Source organism: Triplophysa rosa, linkage group LG5, assembly GCF_024868665.1.
Source record: "Triplophysa rosa linkage group LG5, Trosa_1v2, whole genome shotgun sequence".
In the NCBI taxonomy this organism is placed as follows: domain Eukaryota; kingdom Metazoa; phylum Chordata; class Actinopteri; order Cypriniformes; family Nemacheilidae; genus Triplophysa; species Triplophysa rosa.
The window spans coordinates 29,727,947-29,753,198 of record NC_079894.1 but is presented as its reverse complement, the minus strand read 5'-3'; the positions used below and the strand labels follow the sequence as shown (position 1 = coordinate 29,753,198).

At 40.0% G+C, this 25,252-nt stretch overlaps 1 protein-coding gene across 2 annotated transcripts in view; it reads right to left on the bottom strand.

The window, feature by feature from the left end:
• Positions 1 to 22,367, bottom strand: part of abcf3 (ATP-binding cassette, sub-family F (GCN20), member 3) — a 41,118-nt gene extending 18,751 nt beyond the window's left edge. The window contains exons 1-4 of one of the 2 annotated variants that reach the window (XM_057334801.1): positions 22,211 to 22,367; positions 20,690 to 20,831; positions 7,323 to 7,399; positions 5,831 to 5,886 (exon numbers count right to left, since the gene is read on the bottom strand). In XM_057334801.1, the coding sequence (XP_057190784.1) occupies positions 5,831 to 5,886; positions 7,323 to 7,399; positions 20,690 to 20,831; positions 22,211 to 22,310 (375 nt within the window). In that variant the 5' untranslated portion in view covers positions 22,311 to 22,367. The remainder of the gene's footprint in view (positions 1 to 5,830; positions 5,887 to 7,322; positions 7,400 to 20,689; positions 20,832 to 22,210) is intronic. The other variant, XM_057334802.1, reaches the window with a different exon arrangement.
• Positions 22,368 to 25,252: the final 2,885 nt, after the last annotated feature.

Here is a 25,252-nt window from a genome sequence, read left to right as displayed (position 1 = left end):
TCTGCGCAGACACACGGACGCGCACGCACAGTGAAAGCACACATGTAAGATAAAGGAGAGAGAAACACAGGACTATACATTCCTATATGCAACATTAATCAAGTAAAACTTAAAAATTCTAATTCTAAATGATGACAGAATTTTCATTTTTGGGCGAATGTTCCTTTAACAATACATTATAAAAGAGAAACTTATTTTATTCCTTTAATATTCTCTTATTATAAATCCATGTCTGGTCTGGCCCAAAATTTAAAGGGAAAGTTAACCTTAAATGGAAATTGCCATTTAAATTGTTTTATGTTATTTAACATTTTATTTGTGCCTTAATTATGTTGTATTGGAATAGACTAAATGACAATGCATTTTTATGAGCTGAAAGGTAAAACAATATATAAAAAATGTTTTCATTATGTTATTATCTGGTAATGGTGGTTAAACCATTAGTGGTGTGCCACACAAATGGGAAAAGATCATAAACAGTTTAAGCAAAAACCGATCAGCACAGGTAGTTTTTTGCCTGTTTCGTGTTGCATGTAAAAGCCTTTAGCGCTCTCTCAGTTTTGTTCATGTGTGCATGTCGGACAATGTAATGTTAAAAGTCTCAAATGGAAGTAACAGTAAATATAAAAAAAAGCTGATACGCATGTAAACAGGTTTATTTTATAATCCAATTTATATCAGCTTATTCTGTGCATGTAAACGCACTCAGTGATGTCTTTGATGGAACTTTCTCAGTTTGCCTTGACGGTTTTTCTTCTTCTACCTGTGCCTTGAAGTTTGGAGTTCCGCAAGACCCCATTTTGGCCCCTGTCATTTTTGACAGATTCTGTTGTTAAATCTAGATTTTCAAATTATGATTGCTACAGTTGGGGACAAAAATATTAGCCCCCTTGGTAAATATTTCTCCTTTTGATCTTTTATTTAACAACATCACAAATATCCAACGTTTCATTGAAGTAAAACAACTGAAAGTATTTTGGGGGGAAATCACATGATGAAATACATGTTTTTCTCTAATACACACTGGCCACAATTATTAGCCCCCCTTCAATCAGAAAAACCGCTCCGAGTCTTCTCTTATAATGTCTGATGAGGTTGAAGAATACATTAGAGGTCGACCGATATTGGATTTTGCCGATAATGATAACTAAGGTAGTCAGTACCTACCGATAACAATAAATTACCGATAGTTTTTTTAATGGTTTATTTCAAATAAAAAAAACACACACAAAGTAAATTAGCAATGAAGTGTATTACAACAATAAACACGTTGCTTGAACCACTAAACTGTATTGTACTTTTAAATAAAACACATAAATATTAACTACATTAATAAATATTAAACTCCAGTGTATGATTTAAACAAAATTATAAGTAGGTAATTTCTAAAATTTTTATTATTTAAAACATTCTTGGCACCAAACTTGCAGAACGACGGATCCATTGTAATATTTTACAATATATACTGTCGTGTTCACATGCGTGTTTGTTTACATTAAAACGAATGTCATTAACCAGGGTTTTTCCTGCATAGAGAAATTGGAGGCGGCCGCCTCCGTCAAATGTCGTGCCGCCTCAGGCTCTCGCCAAAATCATGTTGTGAGTCTTCACAAGAAATGCTGCGTGCATTTATCAGACTGTCATTTGTAACTGCAGTTGCGACATTACACCACAGTGGACTCGCTGTTTCGTTATCAGCACACTGAGGCGCTAAAAATAGTTGCAGAACAAGAGCCAGCCTGTGTTTCACGGTTGTTTGTTTTGCATCCAAGTACGTTTAATTTCTTGAAATGTCTTAAATTAACATGACGTACATCATTGTAATGTCTTTAGCTGTTCAGTTGGATCGTTGAATCAGCGTATACTGTACACAGCGAGTTCGCCAGTATGAACGCACATTGCGTTCAGAACGACTCGCACACGAATGACTCATTTGAACCGATTCATTTAAACTATTGAACTTTTCAGTCACTAGCGAATATAAGAGATCCTTGAATCATTTAAAGTGAACCACAGAGAATGCAAGATGTGAATGAGCTTTGCTCATTTTGAAAGACTGGTTAATTCAGTTGGCTATTATGGGCTGAAAAGTTAGTTGAAAATGATAAAAAAGCTTTATTTGATAAAAAACATTTCTGTTTGGTTGAATAAAAGTAATGTTTTATATAACTTAATAATTGTCATTTTTATCTAATTTTATTAGAACTTTTAATATGTCAAACTCAAAGTCACTTTGGTTAAGCCACTTAAAGGTACGGTAGGCCTGCGTGTGTGTGTACAAGATCAGGATGACACCACCTCCGCCTCATTTTGAGCCAGGAAAAACCCTGTTAACATTAGCCGTTCGTGCTGTCTCTGTCATCTGTATTCTATCGTCTGTCATCATTTCTATTTCGGAGGCGGATCTCGCACGCACACACACAATTGTCACAAATGCCTATCCATAGTTACAATAATAACATGTAAACATTTCTGCGTGTATTTTTGTCACCGTGTTATAACTTCTTAAGCTAACGTTAATAGGCTACTAATGTTAGCGCGCTCTCAGCCCTGTCGGCAAAAATACTGCTGTTCCCCATTAAATGCAGCATATAGTCAATAAATTAATTACTTTTTAACATCATGTTTAGTGCAACTGGCTCTACCTTGTCATTGTGAAACTTTAAAACCCCATCTGATGTATGAGGGATTTTGAGAGACTGTGGCGCCAATGACGTCACACACTAATTAGCATATTTGTGACGTCATCACATGCGTTTGGTCTAGTCTTGGCACTTGAAATCTGTTTCGCTTCTACTCTCTGATCTATCACATTATATTGCGTTTTAACACAACTGAATGCTATTTTCACATATTATCTGTTCTGTTGTCAGACGTAAGTAAGGAATAATTGACGAAGGCCGTTCAATTATTCGAAAGTTAATGCACACTACAGGTGGTAATGCGGCCATGACTCGGAAGCTTGAGCCGCTGCTACGTGGTGTGTGTGAGAGAGAGAGAGACCGCGCGCACACCTGTGTGTTTGCAGTAATGTGACAGTACATCATTGTACTGCCAGTGATAGAAGCCAGTGATAATAATATTATTTATTCCTCGTATTGTTTGTATCACAGCAGTAAAAAAATGACGCAAACTTTTGAAAGAGTAGGTCAATCCAAATATATTTGTTATCAGTCATAAGCAGCTTGAAGAGGAAAACCAGCCAGTAGGCTATCAGTGTTTATTAATGCATTTTGTTTTTCTTTAGTTTATTCGATTTCAGTACATGTATTTCTTGTTTTTGAAATGCTTTGTTTATTGAAACGAAACTCATCAAGAGCAGGTTTAAACTTGGCGAAGTGATATGGAACTGTAATGCGGTCAGCAGACCTGGAACACCTTCATAGGTGTGCATTTAACTGAAAGTTAATGCATACCCATAGAACGTTTGTCAACCAATCAGATTGACGCATTCAACAGCCCCGTGGTATAAGTCCTTATACGGCATTCGTCATTTCAGGTCCCCACACGACACTATCCAGCGTTCCCTCCAGAACGCCATTCCTGCTCTTACGGCCATCAAGGCACTTCATAATATCAATTTCTTTACGAATTGTAAATATTATCCTCGTTTCCTGCTCGGAAAACAAGCTTTGAAGCCATGCTCTTTTGTTTGCCGTCAAACGGTTGACCACCGCCGTTTGTGTGTCCTGTCACAAAGTGCCGAGAAAAGTCCTACACGCCGGTAATAATGCGATTAAGATGTGTACGTGTCTATACTGCACTTCCATAATGCCACTCAAATAGGCCGATTTGTGTTTACTACGATTATGACTTTAGACGGATTATCAAAAAGCTCTGTTTACATGCTCCATTGTTAATCGGAGTATTGTCTTAATCGTGTGAATATTGTTGTCCGTGTAAACCTGGTGAATGTCTCAACAAGATGTCCAGAACCTCTGGTGTAAGAGTAGGTCCACAACAATAAAGATCTGGCAGTATGATAAACTGTGGACATGGGGCATTTTTTTGATCCCTGTGTGCAGCAAACCCATTTTGTGTTCTTGCTGCCAAAAAAACTCTTTTGATATGGCCATAGAACCCAGTCCTGGTTGAAGTTCCAGTATGGCAGATTATGGTGGAGTTTGCTTTTGCATGAGAGCAGAATGTTTGTTTCTTGACCAGTGTCCCAAACAACCTGTGCAGTTTTCCTTTACTTTTTAAAATCCTTCCTGACCCCAAAATTCAACTGATCTCTGCATTTCCTTATCTGTGATCCTTGAAGAGTCTTTCTCCTCGCTGTGCATTAAGACAATATAGACACCCATTCTCTTTCAGGCAGATTTGAAACATCTCGTCCATTAAAACTTCTCGATCATTGCCCTGATGCTGAAAATGAGAATTTGTATTTTTCTAACTATTTGCTTAAAGCCACGTTTGCATTTTGTGTAGCTCTATAATCCTTTGCTGCACATCAGAACGATGTTCTTTGGTTTGACCCGTCGTGATGAATGATTGAGGGGGTTTGGGCTTTGTGTTACTAAAGGTTTATTCTCCTGTGCAAAAACAAGTCATGCCTGGACAACATCATTCTAGTCACCTTGGTGTGCTAAGACAATGTAAGTATCAATGGGAATAGACTTGAGATCTATTTTACTCTGAAGAATTTCTGGGGGCCTAATAATTGTGGCCAGTGTGCATTAGAGAAAAACATTGATTTCATCATGTGATGTTCCCCCACTTTCAGTTGTTTACTTCAATGAAACATGGGATTTTTGTGAAGTTTTCTTAATTAAAGATCAAAAGTAGAAACATTTCAGATTTATGTTTACATCATTTTTTGCTCATATTTACCAAGGGGGCTAATATTTTTGTCTAAAGCTAAGAGCCTTTTATCCTTTCTGGGTGATTCTCACGGAATCTTGGTTTCAAGATGTCAAACATGATTTTCTTAAAAAACACTTGTATCAACAAATTTCCTTTATATTCATTTAAAACAAGACACGACATGTTTAAAGGCATTAATTTCAAAACTTTAACTGTAATTAAAAGTAATGTGTTAACTTGTTAGCCATTTCAAAAGGTACTAGTAGATGTGTTTCTTCACATAAAATCAAACTTAATGTAAATATCTTTGTGTGCGTTTAACCAGTCTTTAAAAAACGTTACTGAGGATGAGAATATCAGTCCTGGACACTTCTTTCTTCATCTGTATTATACATGAATATTCTTCAGATTAGTATCAGCATATCTTTTCTTTAGGGCATGTAACTGTTTCTAGACTTCTAAGACCCCATTACCTATTGGTGTTTTGATATACTCCTCTTTTCACTGCTTGCAGTCTTTGTTATTGCTTTAGCATATGGTTTTGTACAGCACAACGGTCAACTACAGTTGTTTTTAAACTGTGAGTTGACTTTGATTACAATTCATTTTCTAAGTCTGTGTTTCTAATGACTTGCTTTGTAATCGCGAAATGTGTTCATTTCAATGAACCTTGAAGCATTGTGTGATAACCACATTTATTTGATTGTAAAAAATGATTCGAATGTATTTTTCTTCACCACAGCTGATCAAAGTATGTTTAAAATGACCAGCAGACAATAGGATTAATACTAACGTTAAAGTCAATCAAAACTTCTGCCATCCAGATATGAAATCGTCTTCCATGGTGTTATGCCGGAGAAAATGTCATACAGGTTTGGAAGAACATACAGTGCTAAAACACACAAGTGCTATTGAAAGCATTTATTTGTGGCATTAGAGAAATGTTGGAAATCCATTTGTGTGCATGGTGGATTTCATTTGTTGTCATGTATAGATGTGTGTGGATGTGTGTAAATGGCCTTACTGAATTCTGGTTCCTCTTTATCATCCATATACCATGAACATCCTCAGCAGGTGCGGCTGATGAAGAAAAAGAGAGAAATGGAGGATTCAGTCTGAAGCGTTGCTTGAGTCTTGCACAATTATTCTTAACCTATAGTTGAAACATGCTAGCAACTAGGCTACAAAATTTCATCCAGGGCTGTACAGTGCCTGTATGTCGCACATGCTAGCAAAAAATCAGTCTGTGCTACGAATAAATGTAATAGTGTAGCACACGTGCGATGCAGTTTGGCAGAGCGCAGTTGACTATCACACACAGCCTGCACTGGTGGCGGGTCGGCGCGCTCTACTAGTCTTTCCACATGAAATAACAACTACAAGAAATTCCAAACCGTTCCTCCGCTTTGCAAATAATGAAAAATTTGTCGCACTGAAAAAAACAAACATTTGCATTTTCAGCGCGCGAATGTTTGCGTTCTATGCTTGCACAACAAGGCTAAATAAAAATAAATAAACTTACTAATAAGGTAATTTATAGTTTTAAGATTATCATTAATAATATAATAGCATTTGAAATTTTGTGGTGAGACGTGTCAAGTGACCTCGTCCTCCTTTATCCAGCTGTTCACAGAAGAGAGCGAGAGAGCATACGTTGGTGAAGTTCAGGTGTCTGTTTGTTCACTGCATTTGGGTGATGAATGTTCTATAAACGCTGGATATAACGCTGGATTTGGAGATGGTTTGAACCTGATATATGGAGCCGTCCCAGCGCTAAAAGATGCCGGACATGAACCGCATGCGGTGAGTGAAACTGATGTCTGTGTTTTGTTGGCAATGTGCTTTAGTTCAGCGTACCCCCCCCCCCCCCCCCCCCCCCCGCATGCTTTCGGAAATAATCCTACAGCTGTATCTATCTTTTATAAATGTGATCAAACTAAATACTCTTTGAAGATACAAAGTATGCAATACTACTCTATAGGTACTCAAGATTAATATGAGATTGGCCGAAACTGCGTGTGTTACGGCCGCTTTAAGAAATTTCCAACTAAATAACTTTGTCACTAAGTAAACCAGCCAGAGGTTAGGGAACCATTTGAAGCTCAGTGAAAAGCAGAGGACCGTAAATGATAATCTTTGCTCATTTAGTTAGACTGGTTTAGCCAAAATAATCAACCAAAAATTTGCAAAAATAATTAAAAACTTAATGCTTAGGAAAACGCATACAAAATGATTAAGTTTTGATTGATGTGAGGCAATAAACTCAAATCAATCAAATAATAGAAGCTATAGCTACAGTCTGTTGCGAACCCCCAGGCATTTCCCTCTCTGTTTCTTTTTCCTTTACCACAGAGAAGCACTCACATTGATTTCGCAGTTTTGTTCCCATCCACAAATGTAAATGGATAATTACTAAAGTCTAGTGGCCAGAACGTTTAGTGCCATCTATTCCTAGATTAATAGTGTATTTAAGTATATTTCAAGTCTGTCTATCTATGTATTTGAAGTCATCTCACCTGCATCTGCAGACACTTGGGATAGCTGTACTGGAGCCTCCAACAACACCTGCTGCTGACCAGCGTTACATTTTGTCCTGTGAAGAAAAAAACATAATGACCAACCATAAATAATCTGACATTAATCCAGATATGGTTTAACCTCTGAGTAGGGCTGCAGCTATCAGTTCTTTTACTAATCGAGTAATCTACTGATTTTCCATCGATTAATCGGGTATTCGGATAATAAGCAGTTTTTCTTTATTAAAGAGCAACTCTAAATATACAAGAGAAAATAAGACAGGTCTCTAAAAATGAGTAAAACAACTAATTTGTTTCCTTTTTAGAACAATTAAAGTTTTTATTGCTGAAATTGCATACATTAATATCTGTGAAAACTAAACCCATTTAGTACATTCCACTGCCATATTACATTCAAAATGCAAATGAATACAAATGTATAAATAAGAAACATGAATAAAAATAGAAAGAATCATTTCAAAGGTAAACAACTAACTTCAGCTTATCCATGATGCATTTAGTTTATATAAAGTAGTTTTAGTTTCTTTTTTTTACTATTAAATAGTAATATATAGGCTATGACTTTTATTTTGGCAGGTTGTCGGAAGATGCTTATTTTTTAGTGTGTTAGCTTCACTCAGTAAAATGTTCTGAAATAAACCCTCAGAGCAACTCTGGAGATGAAGTTCATGTCCTCATAAAGCACAGACGCAGACAAATTCATGAGCATCACGCGTGTAGCACGTTAAACTGTGCAGTTCATTCACTCAGACACGCAGAACAGACAGATGACATGCGTAAATAACAGGATTCGGCGTCCACTAGTCCGCATCTAGTTTGATGGACTCAATGCAGCCGGAAAACAAGTTTCACTCGCAAAATAGACTAAAACCAAGTAAAATAGCAGTTCACCATTTCAATAAGCTCTCAATTATGTATCAGCATGAGAAACACGTGTGAACAGACTCAAATGCGTGTCTGACGGTGAATGCATGAGACTTGAGAGCCCTGTAACATGAATACACTGCGTTCCAAATTATTATGCAAATGATATCTTTCTCTGGTTTTCCTAATTTGTCGATGCAAATGACAGTCAGTATAATTTTCAAGTAATCAACAGTTAGGGTACATTTGGAATTTTATTGAACAAACCTCCCACTGACAACAGTATTTATTTAAAAAATGAAAAACTCAAAATGCACTGTTCCAAATTATTATGCACAACAGAGTTTGAAAACATTTCATAGGTTGTAAAAAACTGAAAATGGTCATTTGTTGAATTTGCAGCATTAGGAGGTCATATTTACTGAAATCAAAAGCTATTTCAATCAAAAACATCCTAACAGGGCAAGTTACATGTTAACATAGGACCCCTTCTTTGATATCACCTTCACAATTCTTGCATCCATTGAACTTGTGAGTTTTTGGATAGTTTCTGATTGAATTTCTTTGCAGGATGTCAGAATAGCCTCCCAGAGCTGCTGTTTTGATGCTAACTGCCTCCCACCATCATAGATCTTTCGCTTGAGGATGCTCCAAAGGTTCTCAATAGGGTTGAGGTCAGGGGAGGATGGTGGCCACACCATGAGTTTCTCTCCTTTTATGCCCATAGCAGCCAATGACACAGAGGTATTCTTTGCAGCATGAGATGGTGCATTGTCATGCATGAAGATGATTTTGCTACGGAAGGCATGGTTCTTCTTTTTGTACCATGGAAGAAAGTGCTCAGTCAGAAACTCTACATACCTTGCAGAGTTCATTTTCACACCTTCAGGGACCCTAAAGGGGCCCACCAGCTGTCTCCCCATGATTCCAGCCCAAAACATGACTCCGCCACCTCCTTGCTGACGTCGCAGCCTTGTTGGGACATGGTGGCCATCCACCAACCATCCACTACTCCATCCATCTGGACCATCCAGGGTTGCACGGCACTCATCAGTAAACAAGACTGTTTGAAAATTAGTCTTCATGTATGTGTGGGCCCACTGCAACCGTTTCTGCTTGTGAGCATTGGTTAGGGGTGGCCGAATAGTAGGTTTATGCACAACTGCAAGCATCTGGAGGATCCTACACCTTGAGGTTTTCGGGACTCCCGAGGCACCAGCAGCTTCAAATACCTGTTTGCTGCTTTGCAATGGCATTTTTGCAGCTGCTCTCTTAATCCGATGAATTTGTCTGGAAGAAACCTTCCTCATTCTGCCTTTATCTGCACGAACCCTTCTGTGCTCTGAATCAGCCACAAATCTCTTCACAGTACGATGATCTCGCTTAAGTTTTCGTGAAATATCTAATGTTTTCATACCTTGTCCAAGACATTGCACTATTTGACGCTTTTCGGCAGCAGACAGATCCTTTTTCTTTCCCATATTGCTTGAAACCTGTGGCCTGCTTAATAATGTGGAACGTCCTTCTTAAGTAGTTTTCCTTTAATTGGGCTCACCTGGCAAACTACTTATCACAGGTGTCTGAGATTGATTTCAGTGATCCAAAGAGCACTGAGACACAATACCATCCATAAGTTTAATTGAACAATATAAAATTAAATGTTTACGACTAGGGATGGGCGATATTATATCGTTTGCGATATACCTGTAGAAATTCCCCACACGATAGGAATTAGTCTTCCCGCGATATAAACGATAAATTCTAGTTGATGACGTATTTCTTTGTGAGACCCATTCACAGCTCATATGTGAAGCGAAAACGGGTATAGTGGAGGGCGGAAGTGAAGCTGAGAAAGAGTTTGCACTAAAAGACGAGCTCTAAATCTAGTTTGGCACTGTAGATGCATCCGAGTTAATGTTTAGTTTCACTTTCGTTTTATTTCATTTGTTTGTTAAGTATTCGTTGATAGTCATAATGCGTTACACCACAACATTTAGTTTGGCTAAAAGTATTTATTTAAACATTCGTTAGATGTTATGCGCGCGTGCGCAAATTGTTTAATATGATTTCTTGCCTGTTATATACAGGATGAACGGAGCGTCCCGTGCACAGCTCGCGCCCACATGTGCTTTCATAGCGACACAGCGCGCACAGCACTGCTGCCTGTTTACATACAGTACACATGCGAGTTTGTATTACGTTATTTTAAATACATTTATGAGCGTATAAAAGCATGGATTATTTAATTAGATTTCTTTTATCCGCATTTTTCTGTTCTCTTTCTGTAGCGCGAGTCATAGACAGATTCAGTGTATGTTGCTGTGAGAAGAGAAGGTTCACACAGTTCAAGAGAGAGTGATTGACAGCGTGATGCGATCGATCGTTTCCACCCAACCATAGAATATATACAGTTTTAGGTATGACATGATGTGTTTATTGAGCTTTAGTTCATAGACAGATAGTCAACTTTTCTTTACTACAACCTTTTGAAGTCGAATCTCACTATTATATTTTATATTTACAAAAATACTGTAGGTATATTTTAGGAGCTGTTTGATTTGGGGTAAGTTTTACTTTTTGATAATATTTGTTTTTCTGAGGGTCTAGACTACATGCAGCTACTATCACTTGACGCAAAAAACAGCGGTCGATGGCGTTATGGATATATCGTCATTTTTATCGTTATCGCAAGAAATACCAAGAATTATCGTGATAGAGTTTTAGGGCCATATCGCCCATCCCTATACGACACTTAAATCCAATTTGCATAATAATTTGGAACGCAGTGTAGAGTTTAGCGGGCTGTGCGTCAGTAATAACGGTCCGTGGGGAAACGCAGTGCTCCATGTGTACTGTAGTTAAATGGATTGAACAAAGCTTCAAGGCAACAAAAATTGCCTCGATGATTTTCTGTATTCGAGTTACTCGAGGAATCGTTTCAGCCTACCTTGGAGTAGAAACTTTTTTAATTGTGTCAGTATAGCAAATTAAGAAAAATGTCACAATCTCTCTTGTATTAGTTTCGACTGATTTTGTTAAAAGATACTTCGATACTTTTAAACGATTTTTAAACTACTTCGATAAACGGGTTCTAGCTGTGCAGCGCGGCTTCCTTCTACATTGAGCTTCTTCTGCGGGGAATCTCTGTCAGACAGCACACCAGTATCAAGTTTTCTTACGTGCTTGAAAAACAAAAACACACAAGACTATGCCATAAAGCACATTTGTTGAGTATCATCGTAAGCAAAGACTTCTAAAATTCAAAAAAAGACTTAAAGAGTTGGGGAACATGTCAGAACTGCGCCGAGCCGTGCAGGAGCTCTTAAAGGGGCAGAATTCTGAAACCTGCTGCTGTAACTCCTGTCACGAATGAAGAACAACAGAAAAGAAGGATCCAATGCGTTTTGTAGCTTTAATGAGATTTCTTCTGAATTTAGCGACCTAATAACACCGCAAGGAAATATCTTTCACCATGATCAGCCCTATTTTCACGACAAAAAAAAAAATGCACATAACATTACATTGCAGTATATTACGTCACGTGTCTTTACAGTTACGCTTAAGCACTAGTGGATTATCGCAGCGCCAGCTCGATAGGTCAAGACAATATACCAAAGATCACCTGGTGACGTAGGCTGAGCTACCAGTATAAAACAAACACCTGCTCAGCCAACAGCCTCAGAATGCCTTTCTCACTCATTCCGAGTGACAAAGATCTCTGGCGGTCATCCGGAACTCACAGAACCACAGTTACATGCGTAACTAGCATTCAGTTTCACTCCTCCTGACCGCCAGAGGCGGTGCTTAAGCCCTAGTAGATGACTCCTACCAACATAGTCATGAGGAATGTAACTCACCTAAAAGACTCAAGGGTGCTCCTGCAGAACTGACCGCATGAGGGGTAGAAACATTCATGTAGAAGAAGGCAAAAGTACACGGAGAAGCCCAGGTAGCCGCCTCACAGATATCTGCCATAGAGACTCCTCTAAAAGCAGCCCAAGATGCAGTTACAGCCCTAGTGGAATGACAAGAGACACCTTCAGGCAGAGGCTTCTGGGAAGCTTATACGCCAAAGTAATAACCTCCACAATCCAGTTTGACAATCTCTGCTTCGACAGAGCATTCCCCTTCCATGCACCACCATAACTTACAAAAAGCTGATCCGTGCGCAGTGGAGCAGTAGCAGCCACATAGCAACGAAGGGCTCGCACAGGATACAAGAGGTGATCCTCTGAAAAGTCTTGCTGCGCAGACCGGAAAGCTGCCAAACAGATGGTTTATAAATAGTGGGAGCAGGACTTTAGGTAGAAAGGATAGGTTTGGCCAGAGCACAACATCAGAATCATCTGGCAACCAACAGATGCATAACTTGCTAACAGATAAAGCATGCAACTCACCCAACATGCTTAGCAGAAGCAAGTGCCAACAAAAAAGCAGTCTTCAAAGATAACAATTTCAAGTCAGCCGCCTGCAAAGGCTCAAATGGTGGACGACAATCAAAATCAACAACAAGTGGAAAATCCCAACCAGGTAAATGAGGGTGACGAGCTGGTCTCAACAGTCTCGCACCTTTTAAAAAACTGCACACAAGAGAATGAGAACCAAGGTAAGAACCATTAACTGGTATGTGATTTGCCGAAATGGCTGCAACCTAAACCTTTAAAGTGGAGGCAGATTTGCCTGTGCTGCAAAAAACGAAGAACTTTTGGAACATCACAACATGCAGGATCCAATACGGGCTCTCTGCACCAAGATGAGAAAACATTCTAACATGCGGAATAGAGTAGGTGTGTGGATGCGCCTCTGACACTAGCTCTGGTGCAAACAACCGCCGGTTCACAGGTGGCTAAGAGACCATCGGACCCCGCAGCCAAACCCAAAGCTGTAGACGGGCTGGATCCGGCTGCCAAACATCACCGTCCATATGTGATAACAGATCCTTCCAAAGCGAAAGCTGCCATGGCCTGTCCACCAACAGTGACAGAAGTGTGGGAAACCACGGCCTGGCCGGCCACCGAGGTGCCAAAAGAAATACTCTGCGGTTGCCCTGTGCGATTCTGTGCAACATTTCCAACAAAAGCGGAAGGAGAGGGAACGCATAAAGCAGACAATCCGCCCAGTCATGGGACAGAGCATCCTGCCCCAACGGACTGGATGTCTCTGCCCTCGCAAACCACAAGTGACAGTGAGTATTCGACTGGCGTCGCGAAAAGATCCACCTCTGCTTCACCAAACTGCTGCCATATCATCTGCACCACATTGGGGTGAAGCCTCCATTCCCCTGGGTGTATAAAGGTCCCGCGAAAGAGCGTCCGCAACCTGATTGCTTGGTCCCGGGAGGTGAACTGCCCTCAACGAAGCTAGTCGAGGCAGAGACCAAGTGAGTATCCTGCGGGTGAGATGCAGGGACTTGAGGGACCTCATTTCACCCTAGTGGTTCCAGTGAAACACTGTGGAGGTGTTGTCGGACTGAATGAAGACATGACGGCCTGCCAGAACCAGCAAGAAATACTGCAGGGCCAGGAAAACTGCACGCAACTCCAGGAGATTGATGTGGTCCCTGGACTGAGCTGGGGACCAACGACCACAAACACATCTGTGATTCCATGATGCCCCCCACCCGAGGAGAGAAGCGTCGGTCGTGACCTTCTGGCGACGAGAAGGAATGATCCCTAGAGGAAACCCTGTCATCAGAACCACCCGACGATTCCACTGCACTAATCCCTTTATACAACCCTGTGAAACAACAATCCACTGATGAAGATGCCTCGCAGGGTTCAACTGCAAACTGTTGTTCTACCGGTGAAGAGGCCTGAGGTGGAGCAGGCCCAGTGGAATCACCGAAGTGGCAGAAGCCAGCATACCTAAGGGTTGTAACAGCGTCCTGTATGGAAAACTCGCTCCAAGCCGGAAACGAGCAAGGATCAGCAGAATACCATCCGATCGAGCCTGTGAGAGGGTGGCGAACATTGCCCGAGAGTTCAGTGTCATTCCAATATAAGTAATTCCTGCACTGGACTCAGAACACTCTTTGCCACTCAAAGCAAGACCCAGCCTTCGAACATGCCTCAAAAGCAGTCTGGTGTTGAGGACCGCTTGTTGTTTTGTGCTTGTGCACAGTCACACACACCTGGTGAGGACACGAGGGGTCAGATACAGGCCGAATGGAAGTACCATGAATTGGAAGGCCTGACCCTTGAAACTGAATTGAAGGTATTTTCTGTGGTGCACAGCAATGGGAACATGAAAGTAAGCATCTCTCAAATCAATGCTTGTAAACCAATCTCCCTTCTGGACGGACCGAAGAACATCGGCTGCACGTAATATTCGGAAAGGAAGTGTTTACAGAAACATGTTGAGACGAACAACCACAGTCCTTCTTTGAAACTAGGAAGTAAGTCAAATAAAACCTGTTCTTTTGAAACCGGGGGTTAGGCTTTTCTATGGCTCTCTTCTCCAACAGAGAACACATTTCCTGAGAGAGAGCCTCTGAACGAACCGGATCCATTATCACTGTGGGAACAACTCTTGAAAACTTTGGGGGCCGGCGTTGAAACTGCAGAACACCATCCCATTTTAATTTGGGTTTGAGATTGGTTGGTGATGTGTAGTGATTAATGAAGATCCTAATTTAAATTCATGACACTTAAGTCGTTAACGGATTATATTGATAAGTGTTAAACAATTGGGCCACACAGGTGTGGACAATGATGACAATTATTTCAAATGTGCGAATCACTGTGTATAACAAACATGCAGTAAACCAATCAGTTTCATCTCCCATGCCCTTTAAGAGCCAGTTGCACTCGCGCCGTGGCGGATTCACTATTTACACGGCAGAATTCGGAAGAGCAGACACTTCTCCAGAAAGGAAACGCGTCTGCTCATGCGAGAAGTTAAAGCGCGCAAGCAGACCGTCTACAGGACAAGCCGGATTTTTATCTTTATGTCCACAATAAATTTTTTTACATTGTAATCCATTTATTTGTAATATTTGGCATTATTGCTGCTGCGCGTCCCTCTGTGTGTAATAAGCAGAATGTACGAGCGTTGTGCACCCACCTATAGGCGCATTTTCCTAATGCACTCTTTAAATAACTAAAAGAATATTGCGACATAGACCAACTCAAACCTGGTCTAAAGTCAATGGCGCAATATTCAGTCTATTTTCAGTTCCTCAAAATAGCAATGCACCAACACTGCACCTGAGCACACCTCTTTTTTAGACCAACACGCCCATGGGCGCACAAATGAGCGCAAAGGCATTTGCTATTTAAACAATGCGGCGCAGGACGGGAAAATTGTGTTCTCTGCATGAGTGATATATGCAGTAGACTCGTACGAGTCTGTGCGACCACACTGAGTGCTAGGGCAACGCACATTGCCTCGCAGGGCCTCATCAGGTGACACCACTAGGGCGGCAACCGGTTGCTCTATCTCTGGAGCACGGCCAGCCCCAATGGTATTGGTATCTGCCATAGATGCCAACATACAGGCAGTCTTTGGCTGTCGTTTATTTATGACCCTGTAAAAGAGTTTGAAAATTCTGCAGCAAAATTTTTGCACGGTGGCATGACAAAGTTAGAGCCAGCTGAAGACTGTCTGAAAAAGACATTGGACTGAGTTGGCTGCACTGGCGAGTCCCAAGCGAGCAACCGCCATCTGAAGCACAGCCAATGTATCATCATTGGAGGACATTGGAGTTTGTCCCGAATGAACCGAATCCCCACTAGAACCCCCTGCTGCCAAAGAAGCCTTATTCTCGTGGGGGGAAGATTGTGCAGCAGCAGCTAAAACATCCAGATGATCTGGAAAAAAAGAGTCAGATGCACTTGTAGAGAGTAGGGTTGTCACGGTACCATAAACATGTCTTACGATACTATACCAGCTGAAGTATCTCGATACCAAGTAGTATCACGATGCTGTGCCATATAATTCAAATCTATACAAAAAACACAGATTTAGATTAAACATTTTGTATTTACTATAGTAAACTGTATTATACTTTGCACTAGAATATGTTGTTGTATTAACTGTAGTAATTGGATAAATTGTAGCAAATACATTTACATTTAGTCATTTGTAAATACTATAAATACTGTAGTATACTTAAATATTTACTATGGTAAGACTCAAAAACACTAGTATCTATGAGTTTTAGTAGTTTACTGTAGTAAATACTAAAGTACACTTTAAAGATCATTTTTCACTTAGGAACTAATTCAAATGTTGGACAAATTTAATTGATACAGCAGTCTTTATAAAGGGAAATATTAGGCTTACTTTAAACGCAGAAGTAAAACGGCCAGTAGGTGGCGTCAATTTTCCACTGAGTTAGTGAATCATTTAACCAACTCGTTCAAATCGCCAATTTGAATCATTAACTCGTCCGAGACATTCAAAACACACATTCATTTAGTGAAGTGAAAGTGAAGTGAAGTGACCTATTAGTCAGATATGGTGACCCATATCCGAAATGTGACCTCTGCATTTAACCCATCCAGAGAGTAGTGAACATACGCACAGCAAGTGGTGAACACACGTAGACCCGGAGCAGTGGGCAGCTATCACTGCCGCGCCCGGGGAGCAAGTAGGGGTAAGGTATTAAGGGGTATTATGGGGTAAGGGGTAAGTAGGGGTAAGGGGTATTTAGGAGATAAACACCGCAAAAAGGCAGATGTAAGTGTTCAAATAAATATGAATGCGCATATGCAACATTAACTACGGTACTACGATACTACCGTTTCAAAAATAGAGAGGCATCGCGGGTACTTTGAAGCTTTAGCATCGCAATGCTACCGTAGCACCGGTACACCGTGCAACCCAACATCAAAATCAGCCTGATTTGAAGGGGCAGAGAAACTGAAAGCAAGGTTTTTCCTGCACAGAGAAATTGGAGGCGGCCGTCTCAGTCAAATTTCGTGCCACCTTGGCAAAATTATGTCGAGTGTCTTCACAAAAAAACACTGCGAGCATTAAACAAACTGTAATTTGTAACTGCAGTTGCGGCATTACGCCACAACGGAGGCGCTGTTTGGTTATCAGCACAGTGAGGCGCTGAAGAGTTCAGTAGAAGAGCTTAGGAGCTGTATTAGCTGTGTTTGACGGCTGTTCATGTATTTTATGTTCAATTTATTGAAATGGTTTCTTAAATTAACGTGCTGTACATCATTATAATGTTTAGCTGTGAAGTTGGCTCGTTGAATCAGCGTTATTCTGTACACAGCGAGTTCGCCAGTATGAACGCACATTGCGATCAGAACGACTCACAAATAAATGACTCCTTTGAACCGATTCGTTTAAACAGAATGTTTGTCAGCGATTCATTCAAAGCTCAGTGAACCACAAGAGAACGTAGGATGTGAATGAACTTTGCTCATTTAGTTAATTATGGGCTGAAAAGTTGGTTGAAAAGGATAAAAAGCTTGTATTCAAATTTTCAACTTTTCTGTTCAGGTGAATACATTTTATGTTTTATTAGTTATTTATTAGTGACTTCTTAGTTGTCATTTTCATCAAATTTTTAGAACTTTAATATAAGTGTTTCTTTACGCCACTTAAAGGGACGGTAGGCCTACATGCACGTTGCACCACCCCGCCTCAGTTTGAGCCAGGAAAAACCCTGTGAAAGGTTATTCACACTTTGCCTTAGTGGAACCCCCTCATCCTCCTCCTGTGTAATATCTACAGGTGAGGAAGGCACAGCTGGCTGGAGCAAAGGTGTTTTATCTCTTGTCATTTCAGACGAAAGGGTAGCAACCGTTTTAGAAAGATAAGCATCATCACCCTGTACGTTATGTGACGCTGACTTCTTCTTAGATGGGGGGGGGCAGCGGCAGCCACAGATGCACCATGTCTTATGGACTGATGCGACTCTGCTGCTCCGAGTCTCGCTATAGACTTAGGGTCCAACACGGCGAGACGAAGCCGTCTCTCTGACATGGATAAAAGACTGCAGTGTAGGCACGGGTCCGTGAAAGCATCTCTCAGATGCTGAATTTCCAAACAGGATGGACAAACCTCGTGTCTGTCGTCAGGCAAAAGACTATTGGGACATACTGTAAATTGCATGTTAAGGGAAAACCAGTGGCAATGGAACTATGAGCCATTACCAAGCAGGAACGAAGGAAAATAACCAGATTTATTACACGGCTCATTTGAATGCTTGATTCTGATTGGCCAGTCGTGACATTCCAAGGGTTGTTCTTTTCAAATAACAACCGCTCAAAACTAATAACACACTGTAACCCGGATACTGCAAATCATTTTGAGAGGGGCAGTTTAATATTACACAAAAATGAATTATAAATATGTCTTTTAATAACATATATGACATTATATTTACAAATGATTCAACCAATTTGCCTGTTCGTGACGTTTGAATGTCGTTTATTACTTTAAAACCAAAACTAAACGGCTTTTCCTCACGGAAGGTCTGCATTCGGTAAAAATGAGCTAATAAAATATGTCTAATTCACATTTTATGTCCAGTTTGTTTCTCATGTGGCAAGTAGCCGTGTAATAAGCGGGATAATGTACAAACAGCCGGCTGTTATCGCAAAATAAACCCCTTCAGTGAGATAGAAGACCTGATCCTGATCACACTGTCGGGGCTTATTTCTGCGATAACAGCTGGCTGCCTGGACATTAGGGCTGTGCCGATAAACAATATCATATCGAATCGCGATAGAATGTATATCAAAAACGATGATAAGCTATTGGCATTTTGACTCGATATGGATTCATTTACAGTCTAACAGAATGCAGAAATAGTCAGTCAGCGTGGAGCTTTTATCATGCGCGTCAAAGTACAAAGTCCATTTCATACTGCACTTGGCAAAGAAAACTCGACACGAGGAGGAAAACATTACTGGAAGCGGAAACAAAGGTGAAACTAACCTCGAGTTGTCATCACGCGGTTTATCAAGTGTCTTATTTTTTTCCACAATCGCCGGTTAAACAAAACAAACTTGAGGCGCAATTGCAAGCGAGTTACTTCGAAACTCAAGCACAAACGTTTTTATATCCATCCTTAACATATCTGCTAACATGAGCTGGTGCATATGAAACAAACCAGCGCTGCCCTGTACAGATCAGAGATGTAATGAAGTGAGTTTGTGTGCACATTAAAATATTGACCCTTGTATGTAAGATGCTTGCATGATTAAAGAAATGTACTACAGTTTATGTGAGATGTCTTTAAGGTTCACTGAATACATTGAATGAATCCCACTACTTGAGCAAGACATTACTGCAGCGTTATGTATGTTTGCAGGTGCTGAGCCAATAGCGTTCGAATGGACACAGTAACGGAGCCCTTTCATTGGTTGAATGTACTGAATGAACACTCCCTTTACTTAACGAGTCAATTGAGTCAAAATGAGACTGAATGAACTGGTACATGTTGTTTATGGCCTAATATCCTCTGTGTTGCAACAGTGCATTCATTTAATTGAATTTTAACTGGTTAAAGGTTAACTTTTGTTAATAAACTGTATTTAAAATATTTTAAATACAGTTTTTTAATTACATATATATCGAAATAAATATTTTTTTGCCATATCGCCCAGCCCTACTGGACATTATCCCTTACTTAAAAAATGTATCCTGCACAACAGGCCATCGGATAGCACCAAGGAGCACAAACTGCCTGGTAGCAAGAAGCAATCAATGTATCAGCGTTGCCTCCGGATAGCACCCACGTAAGCGATAAAGTTAGCGGGGAACCGCTAATGTATCAATCGTGGCCAAATAACTGTTAATAGCCTTCGGATAGCACCGAGAAGCACGATTTGTTCACAAATAAAGATCGCTACTGATGTGATAAGGTTAGCGGGGAACCACTAATGTATCAATCGTGGCGAAATACTAGCCTCCGGACAGCACCGAGAAACACGATGTACTCCAGTCCGCAGAAATGTATAATGGAACACGAATAAAAGGTAAACCGAGGAAAACTGACAGTAAATGCTGGGTTACACTGGCCACCGGGTAGAACCGAGAAGCACGAGTGTACCAAAATATCAAAACCACCAAATCAATCCATCCAACTTCCCAAGAGCGGGCTGTGACAGCTTGCACTGACAGTGTGGAGTGATGAACGACCTATCGTAAACAGGCTGTGGGCTCAGCAGGTGTGTGTTTTATACTGGTAGCTCAGCCTACGTCGCCTTTTTGGTATATTGTCTCGACCTATCGAGCTGGCGCTGCGATAATCCACTAGTGCTCCAGCACTGCCTCTGGAGGTCAGGAGGAATGAAACAGAACGCACGCATAGATTCCAGAAAATCCCTGGCAGTGTGAATGAACAAAATCGATCAATCCCGGGACAAATTTGTGGACACATTTTCTGTATACTTTTCAGGATCTCTGTGTGAAAATGTGGCAACACTAGTCTGGATGCACGAAGGTGATGACAAATATGCATGACACAGTCTCACAAAACCCTGTGGGAAACACCATGTTGGACCATTGTGACTTACAGATGAAGTGTGCTGAACATCTGGAAGCATATCTCCCGTATGTCATCTTCATTTTTATCACCGACCTCTTGAAGAACGCCACCGATGGCATCAAACACTTCCTCAGCATCCTCAAAATCGGAGCCGCCACAGTCTAACACGCCTGCAGAATAAGACACAACATTTGTAGAACTGTTTTGTATCTATGAGGACAATTAGGGGCTGGGCAAAAACCCCCGACAAATCGATTAATCGTTTTATAAAATGCGGTCGATTCAATATCGATTCACAAAAGCTGTGAATCGATTTTTTTTCTTTCATATTTCCGCAAGCACTGAACATTCATTAACGTGAATGTTATTGCTACTACTATCCACTAGATGTCACTTTTCTTTTTTACAACAGGGAGCATATTGTTCATTCATTGCTTAATTAACATGGCAGATAGGAGTGTGTCCTGGGATTTAACATCACCTTCACATAAATGGGCAGCGGTTCATATGATTGCAGCCCCTCTTTACAGCCAATTTTGTGAAATTTAGTTTATAATGACCTGTTCTGTTTCAATATACCCAAGTGTGTTTCAAGTTTAATATACAGGTTTGTGGCTCCTCGTTTCATTATTTAATTCACCATTGTATCCCCTGATAGCACACGTACATCTGGCAGACATCTATCTGCAAGACATCCGGCAGATGCTGTTTGCTCATCCACCCTACATCTCTGAGACGTCTGCTGTCAGATCAAGACCTCTAGAAGATGCCTGTAAGATGTGTAGGATTTAGAATGGATGTACAACAGCTCTTTCTAACATGTTTTTACACAGCAGATGTTTTCCAGATCTCCAGACATCTAACATATGTACCTGTGCTATCTGGGATGTGATATTTAGAGATCTTTTTTTAGAAATATCTACAGGATTTATTTTAAATCTATAACCATTGACTCCAATCGAGAGCTTGTCAGTCGAATCGGAAGGACAATTACATAATCTTAAAGACAACTTGTAATAAAGGTGCATGTATTTCTGGGGTGTACTTTATTCATCAACAATGCAGGTTGTAAAAGCAGGTTTACTCCAGTTTTACCTCAAAAAGGGCATGGTCATTTTTTCTAACGGAAAGTCACATCAATAATCAATAACGTTACTGTCATATCTCTCACAGATCTCATCAAGCACGCGACCTGCTGTATAACAGCTATATATAGTAATGTTTAACGTTAGATATCATCGTGTAGTTCCATCGAGGTCGCAGTAAATCATCTGCTGGACTGGAAACACGAGACGATGTCAAACTTTAACTTATTGTATCTTTATTTCACAAGCAATACTGGTATTATCTGATATGGTTGTTCTCTCTGGTGTTAATTAATAGTAATGTCAGAAACTCATTCAACTGTATTCATGTTAGCATGCTTACCGCATCACATCAGCAGTGTTCATGTGAAATATCTCTGTCACACGCGCACGACTTTACATTAACACTGCACATAAGGTTGAATAATGAGTGTTAGTGCATGTGTGGTGTAATTGTACAGTACCGGTGATATAATCGAAGACTTCACAGTCGATCTGCGGAAACTCGCTCTTAAGTATGTCCCCATACGCCGCCATGACACACGATCCTGAAACAGAGCGCATGCGCACCGACGCACCACCAACACGTGCAAAAGCATAGATATAAATAACTAGATGCCGCCGGTGTTTCAATGGGCCGCGCTACGTAGGTCGTCCGCTGCATAGACATATACTACCTAGACGCGCCACAGTCCGCTGGATCGTATGTTAACGCCGCCGCCGCCATATTGGTCAGGGCAAACACAGACTATAAACACATACAAGTGAATGATGGAGCTGCTGTTTTCTGCATATAAACCATAGACTGTATAAAATATGGACGTAGTGTCCGTGACGTCACCCGTAGGTTTGTGAAGAGTAAAAATGAAGCCTAAAGTAGGCGGAGCCGGTCGTCGCCATCTTGGCATCGCATCTTCGCGCGTCACTCCCGGATAATCGTAAATGGCAAAGAGGCGGGACGTGGTTGGAGCTGAGGCGCCCGGTTGGCTGAAACCATTTGTCACTCAAGTGACCACGCAACTATTTTGCAGAATTTTAAGGCTTAATATAAGTTCAACGGGTGAGTTATAAAAAAAAAACACCCTCCGCACAGTTGTCATGAAGGGTAAAATTACCTATATAGACCAAAATAATTTTTGTACCAGGCTGTAAACATGTTTTTTTGTGCTGTAAAGTTGGCCATTTTAACATGGGGCTCAATGAGATTCTGCTCTGTTTTGGAGCCAGCCTCTAGCGGCCAGTAGATGAATTGCAGTTTTAGTCACTTCCGTGTTGGTTTCACGAGAGAGACCGGAAGATTGCCCCTTGATATAAACACAATAACGGTTTCATTTATCAACTAATTCCAATACTTAATTATTTAGACGTGGAGAACAGAAACGTTAGGGCTCCAGTTAAAGATGGTAAGACTTAAAAAAAATATTTCTTGTCATACGGTAGTAAAAACCCACTCGTCAAGTATTCATTTAGCTTAATAATTGTGTACATATCGCTAATGTGATGTAATTTAAGGTAGATGAAATGCACACGATTAGAACACAGCTCGTTTACTTTAAAATCTTGGGAAATTAAACCCGGTTATATATTAATACATTGGGTCTTATTACCATATTTCATACTATTCATGATGCACGACAGTGTTATTTGTTTTACTATCTCACATATATGTTTTACTGGTGTAATTGTTTTACCGGATTTATAAAAGAACATCTTTTATTTTTGAAATTGTATAAAATGATGACAGAAAAAGCCATTTCCAGTTTAAAATCTTTATTTTTGGTAAATATGTGAATTAAATAATTTTGTTCGATGATTCAAATAAAACTCAGAAACATGATACGTTTATTCTCGATCAATACTTCCACGTGTGGTTATTTTATTCTGTTGCGTGACCTGCATATATCCCCAACATATCAAATATGGTGCCACCTAGTGGATTCTCATGAATAACATGCTTAATTCGTGTATATTTCACAATTCCTTATGACAAGTACGATCAATTTTAAAGTATAACTAGATATTAAGTACCTGGGGACATGATAAATTTGTACTCTAAGTACAGTATATCGAGAAACCATTGAAATGTGTTAAGAAATGTAAACGTGATTGTGCTTTTAATGCCCGAAAAGCTCAGATATCCCTTTCACTTCTGTGAGTTTAGAGGGGCTTTTGCCCTTCCTAATATGGCAACGCCGTTGACGTATCGCGCAGCAGCGGAGCAGAGTTGCCAAGCCGCGTCTAGGTATTTATTATAGGCTTGTTCGAGATGGCCAAATTCTGCGCGGAATCGATCACCGGTGATCAGGGCAAGATGCATGCAGGTTATAAATGTGTCCGAGTTACGTCCGCCTTGGTCTGATGTCATGCTGAGGTGTGCCAAAAAACTCTCGCGACGGCGAGGCGGCCTGGCCGAAATCCGCAGACGAGCGCAGTTGCTTTACCCCGACTGCGTTGATGAAAAGCACGATGGGAAACAACTTGCTGACGACACAGCTTAAATGCTCATTGGGCGAGAATGTCAGCTGATATCTTTTTTTCTTAAGTGTACCATTAATAAGTCCATTAACTGGTTTGTATTTTTTTGTGATTTATATGCAGAAAAAACACACCTATGTGAAAAATATTGTCCTCATAACCACCTTCATGTAAAAGCAGTGACAATTCACTTGCATCGATTTCGTCTGCGATAAAAAGCGATTTTTTTTATTAAAGTTTACAAAAACTTTTTGTTTAAAAAAAACATTACAAAACAAGATGGTATACAGTTTACATTCAAAAACATCAATTTTAAGAGGGGCTAAGACAAGAACAATAATAAAAGATAATACAAACCAAACAACAAAAAAGACAAAAAAGAAAAAACACAATTTTCAATCCATCCATTTTAATAAAAACAAAACAAGAAACATAATTTATATTATCGAATAAGTTTAACAAAATTCCAGCTTTTTATTATTTGCTTATGACAGCGTTTTTGAATATTGTCCCAAATAATTCTTACAATAAATTGGGTGATTTAAAAAAAATCATTTGGGAATTAAATTCTTAGCTAACAAAAGTATGCTTTTAATAAAAAAAACATTTGACCTCCTTTTTCACAGTTTCCATATTGGTTTTTTATGAACACCTTAAATTCTAACACATTTTACTCATTTAACCACAATTATTGCACTTTGTCCAGGAATGAAGGAAAAATATGCTCTGAAAGAAAATATGCTGTGTTTTCTTGAAATGAGTTACAGAATTTATAGGAACTCCCCAGAAGGATAAATATCACATACAACTTTTAAGTGAATTTCTTTGATACTTGCGATAAACTGGAAACTTTAAGTAGGAGGGTTCTAATATGTTTAAGCATTCCTTTGTCAAAGAAAATATCTAAATTCTTTCTTACAGACTTGACATGGTTGAGAGTTTGTCTAATATAAGTTTTAGAACATTTCTCACTTTTAAACTCAGTTGGGCCAAGAAAATGCGATAAAAAAAACGTGAACGCGATCTATTCC